The sequence below is a fragment of the Cydia pomonella genome, chromosome 7 (assembly GCF_033807575.1).
Source record: "Cydia pomonella isolate Wapato2018A chromosome 7, ilCydPomo1, whole genome shotgun sequence".
Lineage (NCBI taxonomy): Eukaryota > Metazoa > Arthropoda > Insecta > Lepidoptera > Tortricidae > Cydia > Cydia pomonella.
The window spans coordinates 2,794,164-2,816,619 of record NC_084709.1 but is presented as its reverse complement, the minus strand read 5'-3'; the positions used below and the strand labels follow the sequence as shown (position 1 = coordinate 2,816,619).

The window sequence follows — 22,456 nt, the reverse complement described above, 5'->3', positions numbered from 1 at the left end:
GTTCGAATTGGTCTAATAATACATTCAGCGATTGTTAATAAACATAAATGAGCTAGCTGGCGGTGAGGAGTAATATGCTGATCCGTAGATTTGCTAGGTGTAACAAAAACATAAAGATCACTCTATTTAGGGTATACCGTCAGTCAGTTTACACCTGCAGTCTATGGATCAACTATACTCAAAAAACGTACACCGCCCTGCGCGTCCAATATAACAACGCTTTTAGGATGCTGTTGGGGCTCCCGAGGCATGGTAGTGCGGCAGGCATGTTCGCGGAGCGCGCACGGATGGCTTTCACGCCATAATGCGAAAACGTGTCGCGTCGCTGAGACGTATCGCCGGTAGCCCCAACAGCCCCTGAAGACAGTGGCAGGACGGGAAGATGGTCCCTTCCCCTTCCATACTCTTACTCTTATACTATACTCTTCAAACTGCTGGATCAATTAATATGAAACTCTAAGAACCGCCGCAAGAAAACTAGCTTTCACGTAACAAAACCGCATCGAAATCGGCCCATCCGTTTGTGAGATACGATACCACAGACAGACAGACATTGGAGTCAAACATAATATAACATCCGTCTTTTTGCGTAGAGGGTTAAAAAAGGGTTACAGCTAAGCTCCTACCGCGAACCACGTTCGACGTGTTGCCTCTCTGTCGCAATCGTAAATTCGTACGCAAGTGTGACAGGGATGCAACACGTCGAAAGTGGTTCTCGGCAGGCCTTCTGGTTTCTTAGGAGAGCTGTGCCTTCATATAGTAGCCGTCTCCATACAAAAACTACTCCATCGATATTAAGCCGTATTATTTTGTATGGACACTGCCGCTATATGACAAAATGTATGAAATGAAAGATACTTTTTAACCCGCTTTTATTAGTTTGACCTCTATATATGTAATGGAATCTAAGGTAACTAATTTAACCATCTTTCAAGGATCGTAGCGTCATGAAAATTGGCAGCTGTATGTAGTTCTGATGACAATACAATAATATGGTACTGTCGAACTGATCTGATGATGGAGCCGGAAGATATGAACTGGAACTTAATGATGGAACATCGTATCATAGCTGTGTTTGGATTTGTTAGAAAAGTCTTGTAATGAACTTTGACCACGATTAGGTTTCAAGGTCTTATGATGAAGCCGGAAGATTGGCACTGGCATTCCATGATGGAATATCGTATCATAGTCGTGTTTGCACTTCTGAGAAAGGTCACGTAATGGACTTTGAACACGATCAGGTTTCAAGGTTAAAAAGCGTGTTTTTCTAGTGTTTTTTAAACTATTAATTTATTTGAAATGAAATTTAATAATAACGACAAACACAGTGTAGATGTTTATTAGTCACACATGGATCAGCGTGTCTCTTATGGCTCCTCTACACGATGGCCCAGCACAGGCCAGTCCAAGGGACGTATTTATGCGTTAGAGGGAATAAGTGATATTGCTATCTCATTCCACCGCATAGCTGCGTCCCTTAGACTGGCTTACGCTGGGCCATCGTGTATAGGGGCCTTTATAGCTCGATCAGTTGACGTCATGCCTCGCACTCTCTATTGCCGCCACGCCACGCATTCTCTGCCTCTGCCTCAAGGACGGTGCCGTCCTCACTATAAATATGTCAGAGAGAACTCCACTAAACAACCCGAACAGAAACACTGAAAAAAAAAAAAAAAACTGTTTATGATGAATTCAAAAGTGAAAAAAATTACTCTTTTTTTTAATATACTACGTCGGTGGCAAACAAGCCTACGGCCCGCCTCATGGCAAGCAGTTTCCGTAGCCTATGTACGCCTGCAACTCCAGAGGTATTACATGCGCGTTGCCGACCCTAAACCCCGCTCCCCTCATTGAGCTCTGGCAACCTTACTCACCGGCTGGAACACAACACTATGTGTAGGGTCTAGTGTTATTTGGCTGCAGTTTTCTGTAAGGTGGAGGTACTTCCCCAGTTGGGCTCTGCTCGAGATCTGGAATGACATCCACTGTGCTGTGCCCTACCACACAAAGCGAGATGACATTCACAATGCCCATACCTCTCTTTTGGACGTAGTTTAAGGACGTACCCGGGTCCGGGTCTTGGGTGAGACTTTGAACTCAGGGCACTGGATCGCTAGCACATTGCTCTGCCATATAAGATACCGACATCTCACTCAATGACAGCAAATATCTAACAAGCTAATAAGCTAATGTAATTAGAATAGAATAGAATAGGAATCATTTATTCAGACAACACATCAATAAAAACGTTTTAACAAAAAATATAACCGACTTCAGAAATTACCAAAAGCGCCATAGATCTCCCTCGATTTCTCCAAGATCTCATCATCAGACCCCTACTTGGTGCCAACGGGACCATCTCTAGGTTATACCCGTTCGATTAAAAAAATTTTTTGAAAATCGGATCACGATTCTCGGAGATATCAAGTAACATACTTCCAAAAAAGAATCTGTCGATTTGAGAACCTCCTCCTTTTTTGAAGTCGGTTAAAAATAACACATACAGCAAAAACAAGGCAAAGATAAGCGAGGCGATACTTTACTCCGGGGCAAAGGCTGCTGCTATATAAATCGCAAGTCAGACCCCATATGGAGTATTGCTGTCACCTTTGGGCAGGAGCACCTGCATGCCAGCTTGGACCCTTTGACTCAGTCCAAAGGCGCGCTGTGCGAATCGTTGACGATCCCAAACTCACAAGCGGTATTGAACCTTTAAGTCTAAGGAGAGACTTTGCCTCCTGTGTGTGTTCTACCGCTCGTACAATGGGCTGTGCTCTGAGGAATTGTTTGACATGATGCCAACGGCCACTTTCTATCACCGCACCGCTCGCCGTCGGCAGGGAGTTCACCCTCACACCTTAGAACCTAAATGGTCGCGTACTGTGCGGTTCAAGAGGAATTTCCTCCCGCGGACACTCCGGCTGTGGAATGAGCTCCCTTTCGAGGTTTTCCCGAGGATCTACAGTATGGGGTTCTTCAAAAAAGGAGTGTACATGTTTTTAAAGGGTCGGCAACGCGCATGTAACACCTCTGGAATTGCAGGCGTCCATAGGCTGCGGTGACTGCTTACCATCAGGCGGGCCGTATGCTTGTTTGCCACCGTCGTGGTATAAAAAAAAAAAACAAAACAGTATGGTAGCGTGAGGATTTTGTGCTTTTTAAATGACTGAGCTGGGTAACCATAGGGTTTATTTGAAATTACCCTGAGGGCACGCTTTAATAGTTTAAATGTGAAATTGAGATGCCGATGTTGATACGAACTTCAAACCTTTAAGAAAAGAGCGTACTCCCATCTTAAAAACCGGCAACAACCTCTTTGGTGTTGCGGGTAGATATCCGACATGAGCGTTAGACGTGGGCAACGATAATATATTTTACAGTACATATGGTGCTACTTTAGCGCACTAGTGCGCAAATAAGCATATTCCGTTACTGTGTCAAACATTTAAAGGGCCATATGTACTGTAAAACGTTGTACGATACATGTGCGAATAGATATAACTCCTCTGGAGTTGCAGGCGTACATAGGCCACGGAGACTGCTTACCATCAGGCGGGCCGTATGGTTGTTTGCCACCGACGTAGTATAAAAAAAAAGATAATTCGTAACTCGTGTCGATTTAAAACACTCCCTTCGGTCGTGTTTTAATTTTTCGCACTTGTATCGTAATGTAGTATTTTTAATTTATTTAAAGTTTGATTAAAAAATACATGTTACACCAGCCACTGAATGTGGGGTGGGTACACGTTGTATAGGTCATACTGAGCAACTTTTACTATCCACTCACATGATTTTGGTAGCTGTAGTTACCAGTTGTCACTTTTATTTTATTATAATAATAGAAGTCACTGAAAAATATCAAGCACGTGATTGGCTATGAGACCAACACCGAAAACGCGAAAAAAAATGGACTCTCTCATACATTTTGAGTGGCTGATATTGATATCTTGTATGGGAAAGTCATTTTTTAGGGTTCCGTACCCAAAGGGTCAAACGGGACCCTATTACTGAGACTTCGCTGTCCGTCCGTCCGTCCGTCCGTCTGTCACCAGGCTTTATCTCATGAACCGTGATAGCTAGACAGTTGAAATTTTCACGGATAATGTATTTCTGTTGCCGCTAGAACAACAAATACTAAAAATAGAATAAAATAAATATTGAAGGGGGGCTCCCATACAACTAACATAATTTTTTTGCTGTTTTTATAAATAATGGTACGGAACCCTTCGTGCGCGAGTCCGACTCGCACTTGCCTGGTTTTTTTTGTATCGCGGTTAAAGTCAAAGTCGCGCGAGTAAAAGTTCCTGAGCATGACTGACACAACTTGTACCCACCCCAATTTCAGTGGCTGGTGTAACACGTTGTATATATTTATCCCTATCCGTCGTTTTCACGTTTGTATTTGTTAGGAAGAGACAACATTTTACAGAGGCTTGCTAAGTTATGAATTACAATAATACATTTATTATATTCATATAAAATCCAAAAGAGAACGTTGTATACTTACATATAATGAAGGGCTTCATATTGTGTACTCTGTCAGCACAATATTGAACGCATTCTAATCGCATCACTTATATACATTACCTTCCTAATGGTATTGAAAATACTTGTTGTAATTTTTATCTACGCGTTATTCCGTTGCTAATTCATTTAATGTAACATACGTCCTTCGTTGTACATTTATATTAATAATCGATCACGTGTCAGCACCTGGCACTTGTGTATACTTGTTAGATTTGTAGCTGGCCCTCAACGGCTTATCTTTTGTCCATTGTTAACTAAAACGGCCGATTTAACCGTTTATTTAATTACAACTCCTATGGTAATTGAAATAAGATTCAAAATGAACAAATGGAAAAATAATTTGCGAGTTTTTGTGTGGTCTCTATACGGTTACTGAGTGCCGGCGAGTCGAACGCTACCGATCCAGACTAAAATCTGTCCTCGATATGCGTAACAATCTCGTTATCGGAGAGCACACCTACACTGGTTTTTTGAGCGTTGGACTAGCCCGCGTTCAGGCGCCAATTAGAATTATACGACCCTTTTTTTTTGCAGGTCGTGGCACGCGCCTTTTTAGTTAACCATGGACAAAAAATAAGCCGTTGAGTGCTAGCTACAAATCTAACAACTATACCCGGTCACCTAGCAGGAGAACGTCCTGTGGGGCGCCCCAGGTATCGCTGGAGCGACATGGTGGAAGGAAAATAAGAATATTGCGATTTTGTCAGTGAAATATTGCGTTTACATTTGCAATACAATATTTTTTGCATTATTAACTAATACAAACGGGACTTAATCGCGTATTAAGTTTTAAATTTACCTCCGACGTTTATTTTCGTGAGTCTTCTCCGAGACCACGGGGACACAACAGCCGTCCTCGAAACGTCGGAGGTAAATTTAAAACTTAATACTTACGCGAGTAAGTCCTGTTTGTATAAGTTAATGTGTTAAAATCGTGAAAGTTTAAATCAATATTTTTTGGTTAAAATGTAAGGAAAAGAATGGTACCCTTACTTTACTTTTTTTTTAAATAAACAAAAACCTTAAAGTTTGAAGCTTTCAATTAGGTAGGTACTGTATTTTTTTTCATTTCCACATATTTTAATATCCACATTATTGTGATAAAAAAATAATAAAAAAATAAAAAATAAAAATAAAAATATTTTTATTCAGTAGCTTAAAAAACAAATTACAATATCTGCGCTGGTGCCTCTTTTTAAGTGAGAAAACACTTGTGCTAAGAGCACCGCTCTTCCACGCGGTTAATTTACAGTAACTTAGATGTAGAAAGTAGGTATGTTAAACTATAGAAAAATAACAGATAACAACATTTTTTCATTTACAAAAAAATTTAACAAGACACTATTATGAATATTATGATACGAGAGATGCATTGGGTACTTAATATAAAACAGACGTGTGTGTGTGTGTGTGTGTGTGTGTGTGTGTGTGTGTGTGTGTGTGTGTGTGTGTGTGTGTGTGTGTGTGTGTGTGTGTGTGTGTGTGTGTGTGCGTGTGCGCGTGTGTGTGTGTGTGTGTGTGTGTGTGTGTGTGTGTGTGTGTGTGTGTGTGTGTGCGTGTTTGTTTGGGTCTATATCAATTGCTAGTTTTCTTATTTTACTATATTTTGTTATAAAATTCAACATGACTGTGTTGACCCTTAGGTATTGGCGAGAAATCGCACAGTACCGAGAAAAGTGACTCTGTCTTGTGTCGGAGGCAAAGTCTCATTTTGGGACGTACGTGTTTATGATTCTTATGATTAAGAATTTATCAAATTGCAGACTTAACATCCTGATGATTTCATTATAAGTAATGTGTTCAAAATATGTAGGTATATGAACCATTTTTTATCGACCGAGCGTTAGCGAAGGTTTCAGCTTGGGCAAAAATACTTTCGTACCTATGTCCGGATGTTCTCCTCTTCTCTCAACCGATTCTCGTGAAATTGTTGGTAGGTTCGATGAGTTAGTTTTTTTTGTCGGTTCAGTTTCGACGAAACGAACGAGAAAAAACGACGTCACGCTACATAGAGTATGATTTCAATCAGTATTTTCGTAATAACTAATCATTTGTCAACCTTTTTAGGTAACTTATATAGATACTTGTCAATCAGAGCAGAAACGTCTAACTGACTTTTATCTTACTGTCTAAATAATAGATTATTTATTTTTAAATTTTTAACAGTGTACTTTGCGTAACAAGTATTTATTTTTCTACGCGTCAGATTTGACGCCAATGTCTGTCTGTATTTGGCATCGTAGCTCTCCAACGGATTTTTTACACGAAAGCGAGTGAAGGTGGTTGTTAACTATAATGTTTAATAGAAATCAATCCAGCAGGTTGAAGAGTATGAGCTCTTTTCCAAAATGATGTACGGTGACACGTGTGTCAAGTAGCGGTAGATAAGTCCACTACTAGACGCTACAAAACTACGAAAATAATAAGTGTTTTGGTAAGAAAACTGACGTATGGAGTGAGCACTCTATGCTTAGTTATTTCTCTATGACAAGGGTCACAGATAAGATAAAACAGGCTCGATTTTGGCATTTGTACCTATGCTTAGGCCACGTTTGATGTTTTTTTAGTATGGCAAAGTAGCATAAGGCCTGCCTGATGGTAAGCAGTCTCCGTAGCCTATGTACACCTGCAACTCCAGAGGAGTTACATGCGCGTTGCCGACCACGCCACCCCCACCGCCCTCGTTGAGCTCTGGCAACTTTACTCACCGGCAGGAACACAACACTATGAGTAGGGTCAAGTGTTATTTGGCTGCGGTTTTCTGTAAGGTCCTCCACCTTACAGAAAACCGCAGCCAGTTGGGCTCTGCTCTAGATCTGGAATGACATCTGCTGTGCTGTGCCCTACCACACAAGGCGAGATGACATTCACATTGCCCATACCTCTCTTTTGGACGTAGTTTAAGGACAAACCCGGGTCCAAAAAACGGTGTGCGGACGAAAAACCGACACTGTGGCCATCTCATCGCCATCCCGCCGTGCCACAAGCCATCCGACACCACTACCCTCTCTACACGCTGACGCAGCTTAGTGGACCACTATGATGGTCCATCGTGTAGAGGAGCCATAAAAAAAATATGCCTTCCTAAGGAAACTGATGTAAAGAGTGAGCACTCTATGCCTGCTTATTTCTGTGTCTATGTGAAAAGCCAGGGGTACAAGCCTTACGCAGCTCAGATTTAAAAGGGCCATATGACATTTGTACCCTTATTTCCATCAGAGCTGCGCGAGCCTATGCCAATTTTCACTGGAACAAAAGATTTATAAGCGAATTCAAATAAAAAAAAAACTATTTCAATGCAAAAAAGAAAAATAGCTAATTGGTCTCCATCATAATAACAGTGTGGACTCAGCAAGTTTATAAAAAAAACTAAGTAAAATATCGTAGAAGTTATTGATATTAAGGGTGTCACACACGTGAAGACACTGTAATATTTTATCTAGCGATATATTTTGTATCTTAAGATGTGATATCGTTAGAAGCATGTTAACCGCTAGTTGTTATGTGTACACCAGATTATACTTATATTGTATACAAGAGATAATAAGCGATTTTGAGAAATACAACCCCCTAAGGTGGTTAACAAGGGGATGAATGGTTGTATAAAAAAATTGGAATAAACCAACGATTCATTCCCTTCTGTGGCCGGCGGGGACAACTGGAAAGGAATCCTTCCCATCTGTGTCCACCCCCTGACCGGTGGGCAGCACAGATGGAAATACACCATAAATAATAATAAAATAACCTAGATCGAACGTACTTCCAAACTATTAAATTGTTGCTTTGAAAAAAACATTGGTTAAAGGGTTAAGATATATTTTGCATCTTAAGATGACATCTTTGCATAGCTAGGCATCGTAATATAAAAGTTTCATATCGCTCGATAACTTAAGATACTGCAATCATCATCATTATCATCATTATCGTAGCCTACATCCCATATCCTAGTGTTTGAAGTCGGCTCTCCGTGTCATTTTGCGCCATTTTTCTCTATTTTGCGTCATGTTGGGGCTTGCGCCTATCGTCCTCAAATCTTTCGACACTGTGCTCATTCATCTCGTTCTTAGCTTTCTGTGATAGTTCATACAAATTGTAAGTAATGTGTTTTATCTTAAGATAAAATATTGTAGTATCTTCGCCGTGTGTGACACCCTTTAAAACAAAACTGTTGAACTATTTTGCGTGAATCTGAGTGCTTGCCAACGAAAAACAACAAACCCTTTTTGCAGTCTATTGAGAGGATATTTTAACATCTAGATTTGAAATGTGCAGTGTTAATCATTAATCAATAGGTTTATGATCGTCGCATTTAGATTTCACACAATAAAAACTATAGAAATCATGGAAATAAATCATAGAATTACGCTTAAACTATGTCTTAAAAGCTTGCTCGCCAAGAGGCAGAACCGAATATCGACCAATGAAAATCTTGTGGTAAATATTTTTGACAAATCACACCGCTTACTTGGGAACCAACATTTGATTGGTCACAAAATATTGGATTTCTGTTGATGATAACCGTTAGAAACGGAACTTCTATTGCCATATCTGCTTCGAGTTATTTTTGAGAGTTTTTCTTGAGCTTAGGTGTGATTAATGAAAAATGTTTTTTTTACAAGCTTTTATTTAACTTGCAATGTTAGTCTGTAATGTTTGTTCGGGTCAAATCTTGCAAGCTAAATTAGACCCATTTCCTATTACCCGATTAAGCTGAAAGCTGGGTGACAAAGCAATTTTGGTTGACAATAGTACACGAGTACGATACAAGTACGAGAAATAGGAAATTTGAAACGAGTGGCGATAAATTAAAACACGACCGAAGGGAGTTGCGAATTACCTATTCGCACATGTATCGTACAACGTTTTACAGTACATATGGCCCTTTAAATGTTCAACACAGTAACGTAATATGCTAATTTTCGCACTAGTGCGATAAAGTAGCACCATATGTACTGTAATAGTACATTACGATACAAGTGCGAAAAATAGGAAATTCGCAACTCGTGTCGATTTAAAACACTCCCATAATATGGCCCTTTAAATGTTCGATATAGTAACGTAATATGCTAATTTTCGCACTAGTGCGGTAAAGTAGCACCATATGTATTGTAAATTAATAATAACCGGCCAAGAGCATGTCGGGCCACGCTCAGTGTAGGGTTCCGTAGTTACTCTTCCGTCACAATAAGCTAAACTGGAGCTTAAAGTATAGTAAATTGTTAACCAAGGGATGAAACGGTACCTTTCACCCGAAGTTAAACAAATAGGCAAATTTGCATAATCAGTACCTAATTAAAGTAAGTCTTTTTACTATGAAGGGAAAACTTTTTGCGATAACTCAAAAACAGCTAAACTGATCATGTCCGCTATAGTTTTCATTTAATGTCTTTCTTAAGCTCTACTTCTACGATTTTTTTCATATTTTTTGGACCTATGGTTCAAAAGTTAGAGGGGGGGGGACACATTTTTTTTTTCTTTCGGAGCGATTATCTCCGAATATATTCACTTTATCAAAAAATGTTTCTTGAAAACCCGTATTAGTTTTGAAATACCTTTCCAACGATACCCCACACTCTAGGGTTGAAGCGAAAAAAATATTTCACCCCCACTTTACGTGTAGGGGAGGTACCCTAAAAAAAATTAAATTTTTAGATTTTATTGTACGACTTTGTCGGCTTTATTGATTTATATATCCATGCCAAATTTCAGCTTTCTAGCACTAACGACCACGGAGCAAAGCCTCGGACAGACAGACAGACAGACAGACAGACAGACAGACAGACAGACAGACAGACAGACAGACAGACAGACGGACATGGCGAAACTATAAGGGTTCCGTTTTATGCCATTTGGCTACGGAACCCTAAAAAAGGGTCAGAATGTTATGGTGGGAACCATATGGTCCGATTTACACATTGATTAGTGTTAAATGCAAGTTCATACCTAACTTTGCTATTTATAACGGAATATGAACATGAATTGCGGTACTTGGTCGAACGATTCAATTCATTCGAAGCTGTAGTTAGCAATGTACAGTCAAAAGATTTAATTTGTGACCAATTTCGTACTTTGTCACAGTGACAAACAACATGAAAGTCGCTAGAGACCTCATACTATTGTCACTGTGACAAGGTACGAAATGGGTCACAAATTAAATCTTTTGATTATATCTATCGAGTATGGCATGAAAGTTCTCGCGCCGTGGAAATGGGGCTTAACATAATAGAACATTTATGGCGAGTGCGAAAAGTGTGTTATTTATGCACGAGTCCCGAGATGTCTTTTATATTATGAGCCGTTGGTAGTCGAATAAAATCCATGGGATAATAAGTACTCGTACATAGGTAATAACACTTGCACGTATCATGAACGACGGTTTTTAACAATGATTAATAACACAAGATACGTTATAGGCGTTTTAAAATTGAAGCGCTTACCTTGTGACAAATTGTACACAGCTGCCTTTAGTCGCATCTGGGCAAGCGAGAACTGTGCACGTACTAACGAGCTAGCTCACCAAAAGAGAAAGAGACAAGCTCATGTTTAACAACGAGTATGACAAAGATGAATGGAATGCAAAATTCATCGAAAATAACAGATTTCGTCGTAGACACAGAAATATATATGGAAGTATTTTCTGTGCTCCTGTGTAACCTATCTATAGTTGTATAATATCATTGGTTTTTAATAAATTTTCAAAAAAAAAAAATCACAACAATTGTTGGTTACATATGTAGGTTAGGTAGTTTACAGTACAGGTAGGTGGCATATGTAGGTATTACACTTATACTTACGAAATTTCCCCAGAACTTGGGTAGTACTTATTATTCAGCATTGTATTACGTTCAGCGATGATAAATACATTGCAAAAGTTAATCATATATTATATTAATAACTTATTTCATACAAAAACACTCACACTGTTGCAATTTAAGCAAAATTATTTTGCTCGAACTAAATTTTGAGTGATCGCGGGCCCCGGTTTTTCGTTTTAAGTTTTATTTTGTTCTGTTTCCGACAAACACCGTGGCAATGATAGTTCCATTCAGCCAAATAATAATATAAGTTTTTTTGTGAAATATTGTATTCTGTAACGTTTTATTTATGTAATAACAAATAAATATGTGTTTTATATCTTGTAATAATATTTTTTGTAAGTAAGAAATATCTATAGGAGAAAAAAATAAAGTTTTTGAACATTCAAACTCTTTGGTGTGGACGTATGGATTACAATCAGAATTAAATTTTAAAAAGTTGAAAAAGTAAAAACAACTAGTTCGCAAAAACATACTTCGCGAACTCTAAACAGATACGTAAAGTAGCACTTTTTGAGCATCTGTATTAAAATATGATGATATGATATGAAGATGGCAGTCGCTTTCGTAAAAACTAGTGTCTACGCCAAATCTTGGGATTAGTTGTCAAGCGGACCCCAGGCTCCCATGAGCCGTGGCAAAATGCCGGGACAACGCGAGGAAGAAGAAGAAGATGTATTAAAATATAAAACAATTTTAAAAGGGCACTAACTTGTAACTTCAGTTGATCCACCATTAAAAGATACTCCTCTTCTAGTTAGTGGACCTGAAATGAAACGAAAATGATGCATAAGCATATAACTTTTTTTTATACCACGACGGTGGCAAATAAGCATACAGCCCGCCTGACGGTCAGCAGAATCGCAGTCCATGGACGCCTGCAACTTACTTGTAATATGACTAGACGACCAGGCAAATTGATAAAACTTCAAAAGGATCAATATATCATATGCGTTACATACCTATGCCTACTGATGCGCCGCCGCCGTCGGAAAGTTTCCAAAATTTCCAAGTTTTCACATGGAAAAATTTCCGAAACTTTTTATATTTTTGTATGGGGATCGAAATTCTCCATTTCCAAAATGAAAGTTTCCTTTGTTTCCTGTGAAATTTTCCTGAAATATCCGAGAACTTTTTAGAAACTTTCCGCACCTTGCGCATCTGTATTTATACACCGTGTTTTTTATTTCCGTTAATTTCAAGGGTGAATTCATGAGCTTAAATTAAATAACTTCCTCAAAGAGACCGGTATTCTAATTATCTCCATTTTGGAGATAATCGATAGTTAAATGTTATCTGATAAGGCCCTTAGAAGCATATACACTTGCCTTAGGGCCTGTTTACATATTATTGATGAGTGTTTTGTGCGAGTTTATACATTTGCTACTAAACGTAACTACTATCTCGGACGATCGATGTTTAAAATTACTTTGATATACCATATTTCAATTGTTTGGTAGAATTAAATGTAATGCCCGTGTTACAACAACACTATATGCAACATTTAAATACTTCGTTTATAAAAAACTATACCATTTAGTTTCCTTAAACGTACTTATCCATACCACGAAGTCAACGGAATTCAATAAAAACACGGTGTATAAGTATCAAAGAGAATTTCAAATAGAGGTGGATTGTCACAGAAAACTTTCTAGCCACAGTAAATTTACTGTCATCTTTCGACACATGATTACAATTTTTAGAACGCCATTAGATTTTGATCCTTATTCTTTCACTGATATGTGTTAAATTTCAAATTCTCTTTGTATATAAAGTTATACTTATATCTGTACCTTTATTCGAAAACGGACTTCTCGTAATCTGTGTCCCAGCGTGATATACCGTTGGTGCAGGCAGTAGGTGCTTCACATCTGAAAATTGACACCATAATTCACAAATAAGGAACAAGAATAACTGTAATAGTCTATCTATAGTCACAAAGTAAATAGCGGCGGCGCGCGCTGGAGCAGAGTCCGCTCAGTACAAAGTGCCATTTTCGCCGCACGCACACAGACGATTTTTACAGGCACATGGTATGGTATCAAGTCAAATAGTGACCGCGGGTCAATAATACGCTTACACCAGGGTCGGCATCCGATTGGACGATGTGTTGACACATTTAAGATTTGACTTGGCACCCACTTCAAAAATATGATATATATGTTAAGAGCGCTGGTGGCCTAGCGGTAAGAGCGTGCGACTTGAAATCCGGAGGTCGCGGGTTCAAACCCCAACTCGTACCAATGAGTTGTTCTCGGGCACTCTCGGGCAGAGCTTAGTCGCCCTGTGCGCGCGTTGCTCACTTGACGTCCCCGCCGCTTCGTAGGTACCTACTGTCATGCACGTCAAAATGCAGTCTCTAAGGAATGTAAACATGATAAGATGTATGTATAAACGAATCGATGTATGTATGTCTGTAAACTTATATTACCTACTCCTTTTTAAAATTAATACAGAAGCAACCCTAGTGAGTCGGGCAAGTTTAGGTATGTATTTTCAAGAACGGCGGGAACGGACCTTCTGTTATAGTAGACACCCCTATAATGGAACAGGCACCAGTAATGGGATGGTAAAGACAAATCCTGGAAAACAAGTATTTACCATCAGATTTTAATCACTTCCAGCATTTTACCATAAACAAGAGCCAAAGAGCTGTTTAATTTTAATCTTTCATTGATATTTGTTAGTTTGAAAATGAATGGCGCCATACATCCCATGACTGGAGCAAAAAACCATAGTTGTAATTGGTTAATAATATTGAAACCAATTGCAGTAGCTTTCATAAATACATAGAAAACATAAAGGACGAATGGGACATTCAACTTTTAAAGCATAAAGTGGTAGATATTTTACAGATATCGGTGAAATATCAAAAATACTCAAAATTTTCTCTTAAATGTTCCATGATTGGTGCCGTTAACATAGATATCAAAAATACGAGTAGCCTCACGTGCGCCGCGAGTTTCTAGAGTTTCTTGGATCGATAAGATATACAAATATACATAAAAAGAACCTTCAAAGTCGCTAAAATCGAAGACAAACTCCGCGAAAACCACCTGAGAAGGTATGGGCACGTCATGAGAAGAAATGGAGACCACATGATGAGAAGTGTGACAAATAAAAAGAGGTTCAGGCTTACCTAGCGCAACATAGAGTCAGACCATTAATAAGGACATTTCTGTAAGAATATCCTAATATATTTATTTTTTTATTTACATATACAGCCAAGAAGAAGCAGTACTGTGCTGCGAGCGCCGCAACTGTACCACAGTATAAAGAAGGTGTCTTACTGTACTGCGCGCAGATTATCAACGTAAAAATACTTCGATGCCGCGCAAGCGGCGCAAGAGGATTGATTTTTAGCTAATCAAAACTTTCATTAACCAATCACAACTTTTTTCAATAGCGGGATATTGTATATTGGGCAATATTCAAAGCTGCAAGTGAAGCGCTTTTCGGTGAAGGAAAACATCGTAAGGAAACCGGACTAATCCCAATAAGGCCTAGTTTACACTCTGGGTTGGAAGGTCAGATTGCAGATGCTTTCGTAAAAACTAGTGCCTACGCCAAATCTAGGGAATAGTTGTCAAGCGGACCCCAGGTTCCTATAAGCCATGGCAAAATGCCAGGACAACGCGAGGAGAAGAAAAACCGACTTCAAAAATATTGCTAGCGCGTATAAACGGGATAATACATTATTTAATACTTCTTGAATTGGATTTTTCATTTCTTTTAGTTAATTATATTAAAACCTGAAGTCAAGTCAAGTCAATATATTCTTTATTCAAATAGGCCTAGCAACAAGCACTTTTAAATCGTCAAATTTTACAAATATCATCTTGATCTAAATATCAGAGCAATTTATTATTTATTGTTGATGCAATAAAAAAAAATCGTAATAAATAACAAACACTGTAATCACTTACCGCTGATACTTGTGGCAACACACAGACCCTTCCTTTTCTTAACTGATAAACCAGATGTCGCTGAAAGCAGAATAATTTATATAATAATATGAATATTCTGACCGCCATGCGTCATTATGATCATATTTATTTGTTTTACAAGGGGGCAAAGTTGTTGTTTAACCCCTCGTGTTAATATTGATACCCGAGCAAGCGAAAGATTCCAAAATTGAACCACGAGCGGTGCGAGTTTTGCCTTCGAGTGAAACACAAAATTTTTCACCACCCCAACACGAGGAAACTACTAACTATGAATAAAAATTAATTAAATCCAATCCAAATGAACATAATACAATAATTATCATTTAAAAGTTAATTCTACTAGCTAACATAAGGATATAACTCAACATTTGCATCTGATTATTTTGCCCCACATGTGGTTTTTTTTTTATACCACGACGGTGGCAAGCAAGCATACGGCCCGCCTGATGGTAAGCAGTCACCGTAGCCTATGGACGCCTGCAACTCCAGAGGTGTTACATGCGCGTTGCCGACCCTTTAAAAATCTGTACACTCCTTTTTTGAAGAACCTCATACTGTAGACCCTCGGGAAAACCTCGGCAGGTAGCTCATTCCACAACCGGAGCGTGCGCGGGAGGAAGTTCCTCTTAAACCGCACAGTGCGTGACCATTTAGGTTCTAGGGTGTGAGGATGAACACCCTGCCGACGGCGGGCGGTGCGGTGATAGAAAGTAGCCGTGGGCATCATGTCAAACAATTCTTCAGAGCACAGCCCATTGTACAAGCGGTAGAACACACATAAGGAGGCAACTGGGATGTGGTAGGAGGAAAGAAGGAAGCCAAGAAAGAACATACATTTGCCAAATTAAGGGCCTGTTCCAGAATGTTCAAGTAAAGTCCTGAATAAGCTACTTGCCACTTATTTGACGAATATAATCTTCAAGCTGCATAAGCATAGCATAAGCTGTTAAGCTTTGCAGGAAGTTTTGACTGACAGTTTAAAAATATTCTGCTACTTTATTTACATGTGCTTTTGTATAGTAATTAACAAACATAAAAACTAAATCTAAAAAAAATACAATATTATAATATATACTAGGGTCGACAGGTACCCGGGTAAATGTGCCTAGCAGGCTGCTGGCGTTACCTCTTTGGATGGCCAACGAAATATGCTGGACCAAATATGCGCCGGACCTGGGGTCGCCACTTTTTTCTCGGAGGCGTTGACCCAACTTTCTTATAAATCTTTTAGCATCCGCGCACCAAGGGCCACTGGTCTCAACGGCTACTGGTACAAAATCGAAGGTTGGCTCCAGATTTGAGTATGTAGCCCGTTTCAATTTGGCGGCGTTTTCGGCAGCAGCTCCAGCTTTGTGTATCGTGTGGCTGAGATGCGAAGGGGCAAATGTGCTTACGCACGTCGCGTCCCAAATGAGGCTACGTCCTCGCGCCCATGGGATCAGTGTCAGACCGTCTGGTCTTTTTCCGTCGGTCCTGTTTATGCCTTGGGGGTCCAAGACACAAGGCACATTCGCAGACACCAGTGCACGTCGAATAATTTCGTTAATGCACTGGTGTCTGGACAACCTACCGGCGCAACGAACGCAGCTCAGTCCGTGGTGACCGTTTTTTTGGACTGCAGCCCCGCACACACACTGGTGGGGTTTGCAAACAGCACTGCCCAGTCGTAGTACCACGCCTTTGCGGAGTGTGCCCAAGTGTGGTGATGGTAGTGCGTGCAACCATGCTCCGTATTCAGGCAATGCCACTGCTTTCAAACGTGCCACATCGACATCCATAGCGGCTTCGAGTAGGTCGTCGTATGTTTTCTTGCTGAGAATGTCGTCCCAGGATCTTTGAAGCTTCAGATTTTCGGGTCTCGCATCATTTGGGCACCTAGCCTTCCACTCATAAAAGGCTTCTTCCAGAAAAGGGATTCGGACATTGCCACCGTTTACTGGTAAGATTCGAGTGACAAGTTCCATGGAAGCTTGAGTGGAGGCTATGAATGCCACCAGTCCGACATCGTGCGCTCGACGAATTCCGAGACCACCATACCGGATAGGCAGCGAAGATTGAGACCACTGGGACACATTCAAGCTGAATTTGAGCATGATTTCTAGCCCATTTCGCACCAATGAAACTGAGCCATTAAAGCAGAAAACTCAAATAACTATTATTAACCGTTATTTTTAAATAACACTATTACAAACCTGCTGCTGTGTCTCGTAATAAGTTAAAATGTCGACTTTTGGCCAAACTCGATGTAATAGTTGCCGCGTTGATCATGGTGTCCATTTCCGTTCCTAAAATATCATAGGTATATTTAGATATTATAATACATTCTTACGTGTACACTTGACTGAGAAAACTTAACAGAAATTAACTTATGGCGTTATTCATAAACTCATTACTGGCCTGAATCAGCTATGAATGGTTTGTTTTAATATGTCATTTTGACATATATATTTGTAAGAAAGAAATAAAACATAATTTCAGGCCGTTAAGTTTTATGAGTAGGTAAGGGGGATAGATGTTATACGTGTAAAATGACCAGCCTATAACAACATCTTTCTGTATTTTTTTTATGCAAAATATTTAGGACCTTAAAGAGGAGTTGAGTGTTGAATCTTGTACTTCTTTTTAAATCTTGACCGTTAAAGCGTTAAGTATATTTTTTCAAACATATTATTTGGTTTTACAACATTTTCGAGTAGGTGAACGAATTAAACGTACACAGGTAGAGGAACGGAGGGATGGACAGACGAACATGATGAAACTATAGGGGTTCCGTATTTGCCATTTTGGCCAAGGGAACCTTAAAAAACCGGCCAAGAGCATGTCGGGCCATGCTCAGAATAGGGTTCCGTAGTTACTCATCCGTCACAATAAGCTAAACTGGACCTTAAAGTATGGTAGATTGTTAACCAAGGGATGAACTGTGGGTGTACGTCGTTTTACTATGAAGGGGAAACTTTATGCGATAACTCAAAAACAGCTAACCTGATTATATCCGCTTTAGTTTTCATTTAATGTCTTTGTTAAGCTCTACTTTCAAGATATTTTTTCATATTTTTTGGACCTATGGTTCAAAAGTTAGAGGGGAAGGACACATTTTTTTTTTCTTTCGGAGCAATTATCTCCGAGTATATTTACTTTATCAAGAAATGTTTGTTGAAGACCGCTATTAGTTTTGAAAAACCTTTCCAACGATATCCCACACTGTAGGGTTGAAGAAAAAAAAATGTTTACCCCACTTTAAGTGTAGGGTAGGTACCCTAAAAAAACAATTTTTTTTAGATTTTATTGTACGACTTTGTCGGCTTTATTGATTTATATATCCATGCCGAATTTCAGCTTTCTAGCACTAACGAACACGGAGCAAAGCCTCGGACAGACAGACAGACAGACAGACAGACGGACGGACGGACGGACGGACGGACGGACGGACGGATGGACGGACGGACCGACGGATGGACGGACAGACAGACAGACAGATAGACAGACAGACAGACAGACAGACAGACAGACAGACAGACTATAAGGGTTCCTAGTTGAGTAGCATATCTCTCGTATGAGAGTGCAACGATGATAATAATAGATCGTGTCATTCACGAAGACGCGTGCCTTGACTCGTATTGCCAGGTTATTAAAGGTTAGATTTGACTAATCTGCACGTCATCGTGGATGACACGGACTATAACAGGTAGGTACATTAAACATGACTTGTTTTCAACAAGAAACCTTTTTCAAGTACAATATTTTTATTTCTCATAATCAAAAGAATAATGCAAAAACGTTACATTAAAATTATTTTATTAAATATTCTCCTTTTTTCTCCGGTTAAATAAAAAAAGTGTAAAATACTAAAAACCTCTGTAGCCAGTTGCAGCTGTTTGCATTTCATAAACTATTATGAAGTTGTGAAATTCTTTGTTTTACAAAATATGTGCATATTTCTATGATAATTATTTTAAATTAAAAGCGTCCTTTTAAGTTTCATAAACACTTGATAGGTGAACAACTTTATGTAGTTAACTTTATATTAATTATGTTTTCATTTGTTTTTGTATTGGAGGTTACTTAATTCAAAATAATAATATTCATTTTAAAAATTGAAATTAATACAAATCTATGAATGGATGGAGAGAAGTACTTGGGTTTTGTTTAAGAGGATAATGGACGACTACTTTTGTAAACAAACGTATTCCCCATTTTCCTTCCAAGATATTGATATTCTGGAAAATGTTTTTTCTCAAACCTGCCTTAATCATGAATGAAATATTTCTCATATACCTATACTTCTTTCTAGACCCTCTTAGTGTCGTGTAGTATGGAAATTGAATTAAAGGAATACATGGCTTTTTTCCCAAAATACACTAACTTAGAAAGCTCCTAGCTTCTAGTAAACTCGTAAATCTTTCGACACTTCCTTTTGCTCAGTTGCTTTATTCGACCATAACATAATAAACAAAAATGAAGACAAGAAGTTATTTTTACCATGCTAAGACTTAAAGATCTAGAATAACGTTTACGGTAAAAGAAAAGCAAGCGTTTGAGATGTGGTGTTTGCGCCGGCATTTACGGATACGTTGGCTATGCGTGCTAATAAGTCCATATTGGAAGAGCTACGCATAAAACGCCGGTTGGCAACTATATGCTAGGACCTAATTCTCATATACTTCGGACATATATTTTTTTCTTTATACTACGTCGGTGGCAAACAAGCAAACGGCCTGATGGTACACAGTATCCGTAGCCTATGTACGCCTGCAACTCCAGAGGAGTTACATGCGCGTTGCCGACCCTAACCCCCTCCCGCCCCTCGTTGAGCTCTGGCAACCTTACTCACCGGCAGGAACACAACACTATGAGTAGGGTCTAGTGTTATTTGGCTGCGGTTTTCTGTAAGGTGGAGGTACTTCCCCAGTTGGGCTCTGCTCTAGATCTGGAATGACATCCACTGTCCTGTGCCCTACCACACAAAGCGAGAAGACATTCACAATGCCCATACCTCTCTTGTGGACGTAGTTTAAGGACGTACCCGGGTCCATCTCTCACGCCGCTCCCCGGATATCCTAGAGAGAGTTATTATGACGGGCAAAGTTGAAGGCACAAAATCTCAGGGCCCTCCCCCTACTAGATAGTCTACCGAAATAACTGCACCTATTCAATTAAAACTGCACGAGGCCAGCAAGCGCTTGGAAAAGAAGCCTATGTAGGAATCTGGTTTTCAACAGAAGGACATGATGTCACGTTCCTCAGCATTGAGGGACCGACTGAAGAAGAAGAAGAGAAAAGAAAAGCTAACTGAAGTTCAAAAGGCAAGCCATCACGTAAATAAGAACATTTTTGTCCACGGCCGGCGAAACGTCCCACTTTGTCGCTTACCATAAGGACGCTTTGACGGGTTATTCGTATAAATATACAAACAAATCTCGTCCCTATGGCAAGCCATAAAGTGGGAAGTTTTACTGCCCGTTACTGGCTTTTTGAGCTACATAAGCGTACTGGAAAATATGAAAAGCTATATTTAGGATACGGTGGATGATTATAAATATCATGGAATATAAAAACAAATTATTTACGCCATCATATACTAAGGGGCATCCATTAATTACATCGCAACTTTTTCTAGGTTTTTTGACCCCTCCCCGCTCCTTGTCACACATGGTCACATTTAGCAAACCCCTCCCCCCCTAGTGTGACGTCACATTTTTGGCAATTTTGTTTTCAACGAAATCGGCAAATAGAATTAATATTTCATCAAAATATTTTTGATTAAAGAAATATTAGTAATTTTATAACCCAAAACTGATTAGGAAAGAAAATTTAAACGAATAAAAACAATTATCGTTCCAATAACTTGTTATTTAACTGTGCAGCGAATAAAAAAGTTTGTGTTTTTTTAAATAAATCTACGGTTACTGATGCTTGAATGCTTAAAGTGACGTCACAAAGTTTGTGACTCACCCTCCCCCTTGTCACAACATGTCACATTTTCTTGGTGGCTTAGACATCGGGATTTTCCTAATCTAACTAAAACGTTTTATCGGTCGAAGCTATAGCTAAAAATAATTGTCCTAAATCGTATTTACCAATGTACAAGTGGTTTCAGGACGTTCGCGAGTTCTTAGGTTAGTTACACGTTTAAGGCGGTGCGTCCGCCATTGAGCACTTTTGTTTCTATGGGCCCGATTCGAATAATGAAATACGATAAAGATAATTTCTGGTTTAGATAAGTTCTCATTTAGATATCGTTTGTGTGTCGTAAAATTGACAGAAGCAGCTCGATTCGGGCAACCAATGTCTTTTTGACGTAGATAGATCTTTTTGGGATCACAGCGGAATCGAAATAAACGTCAATGTTGACATGTCGTTTAGTTATCGATCTTTTAATGATCTTTCCAAGATCTTAAACGTGTCTTAATCATTCTTCTAATCAGGCCGTATCCTACATTTCCTACAAGTGTGTAAAATGGAACAATTCTTCACTCGAACCCGCTGAAATGTGATTTGAACACCCAAAAAGTTAATACTAAAATAAAAGTTACATTTATATGGACATTCTGATGTTTGAATACTATCGACAAATACTAGGAGTGATTTGAAACCACAACGCCTGACAGTAATATGGTAACAAACGCGCATTCAATGCAATCGGCCCGATTCGAAGAATGATTAAGAGGCTGTCAATACCTAAAGCGCGCACACTGTCTATTTGTGATAGCACTGTCGCATGTTACTGGGCCTGGGCAAGGGAATAATAAGAAAAATATTTAAATAAAAAAAAGTGGATTATTAGTGTAATATTTTACTCAACCACGGTTTAGATATAAATGTTTTGAAATTGTGATTTTAATTGCAGACCCATAAGTCAAAACAATAAAGACATAAAACCGTTTAATTGTGATTTTAAGACCAATCTTTGCAACTATTTTCTATCGAGCCGATTTCGTTCAATCGTGTATCGAGTACCACCACGGTCTTTGAAATATAATTAATATAATTATATTTTTCTTACTTGACTAAAACAAATAGTCTTTCTTAAAAAACTGTTTAAGTAACATCAATTTCAAGGACATTGGGTGTTAACAGCCTCTTAAGACACGTTTAAGATCTTGGAAAAACCGTTAAAAGATCAATAACTACACGACATGTCAAAATTGACGTTTAACTATTTCGATT

The 22,456-nt window shown here is 39.1% G+C and overlaps 1 protein-coding gene and 1 long non-coding RNA gene across 4 annotated transcripts in view; both read right to left on the bottom strand.

The window, feature by feature from the left end:
* Positions 1 to 22,456, bottom strand: part of LOC133519600 (uncharacterized) — a 79,782-nt gene that overhangs the window by 42,249 nt on the left and 15,077 nt on the right. For 2 of the 3 annotated variants that reach the window (XM_061853627.1, XM_061853626.1), the window contains 5 exons: positions 17,482 to 17,574; positions 15,269 to 15,328; positions 13,136 to 13,213; positions 12,305 to 12,457; positions 12,055 to 12,108 (listed from right to left, as the gene is read on the bottom strand). In XM_061853627.1, the coding sequence (XP_061709611.1) occupies positions 12,055 to 12,108; positions 12,305 to 12,457; positions 13,136 to 13,213; positions 15,269 to 15,328; positions 17,482 to 17,574 (438 nt within the window). The remainder of the gene's footprint in view (positions 1 to 12,054; positions 12,109 to 12,304; positions 12,458 to 13,135; positions 13,214 to 15,268; positions 15,329 to 17,481; positions 17,575 to 22,456) is intronic. The other variant, XM_061853628.1, reaches the window with a different exon arrangement.
* Positions 1,324 to 5,789, bottom strand: LOC133519616 (uncharacterized). Its single transcript, XR_009799643.1, has 2 exons — positions 4,508 to 5,789; positions 1,324 to 1,658 (listed from the first exon to the last, which is right to left on the bottom strand). It is a non-coding gene; the product is annotated as an uncharacterized LOC133519616 (long non-coding RNA).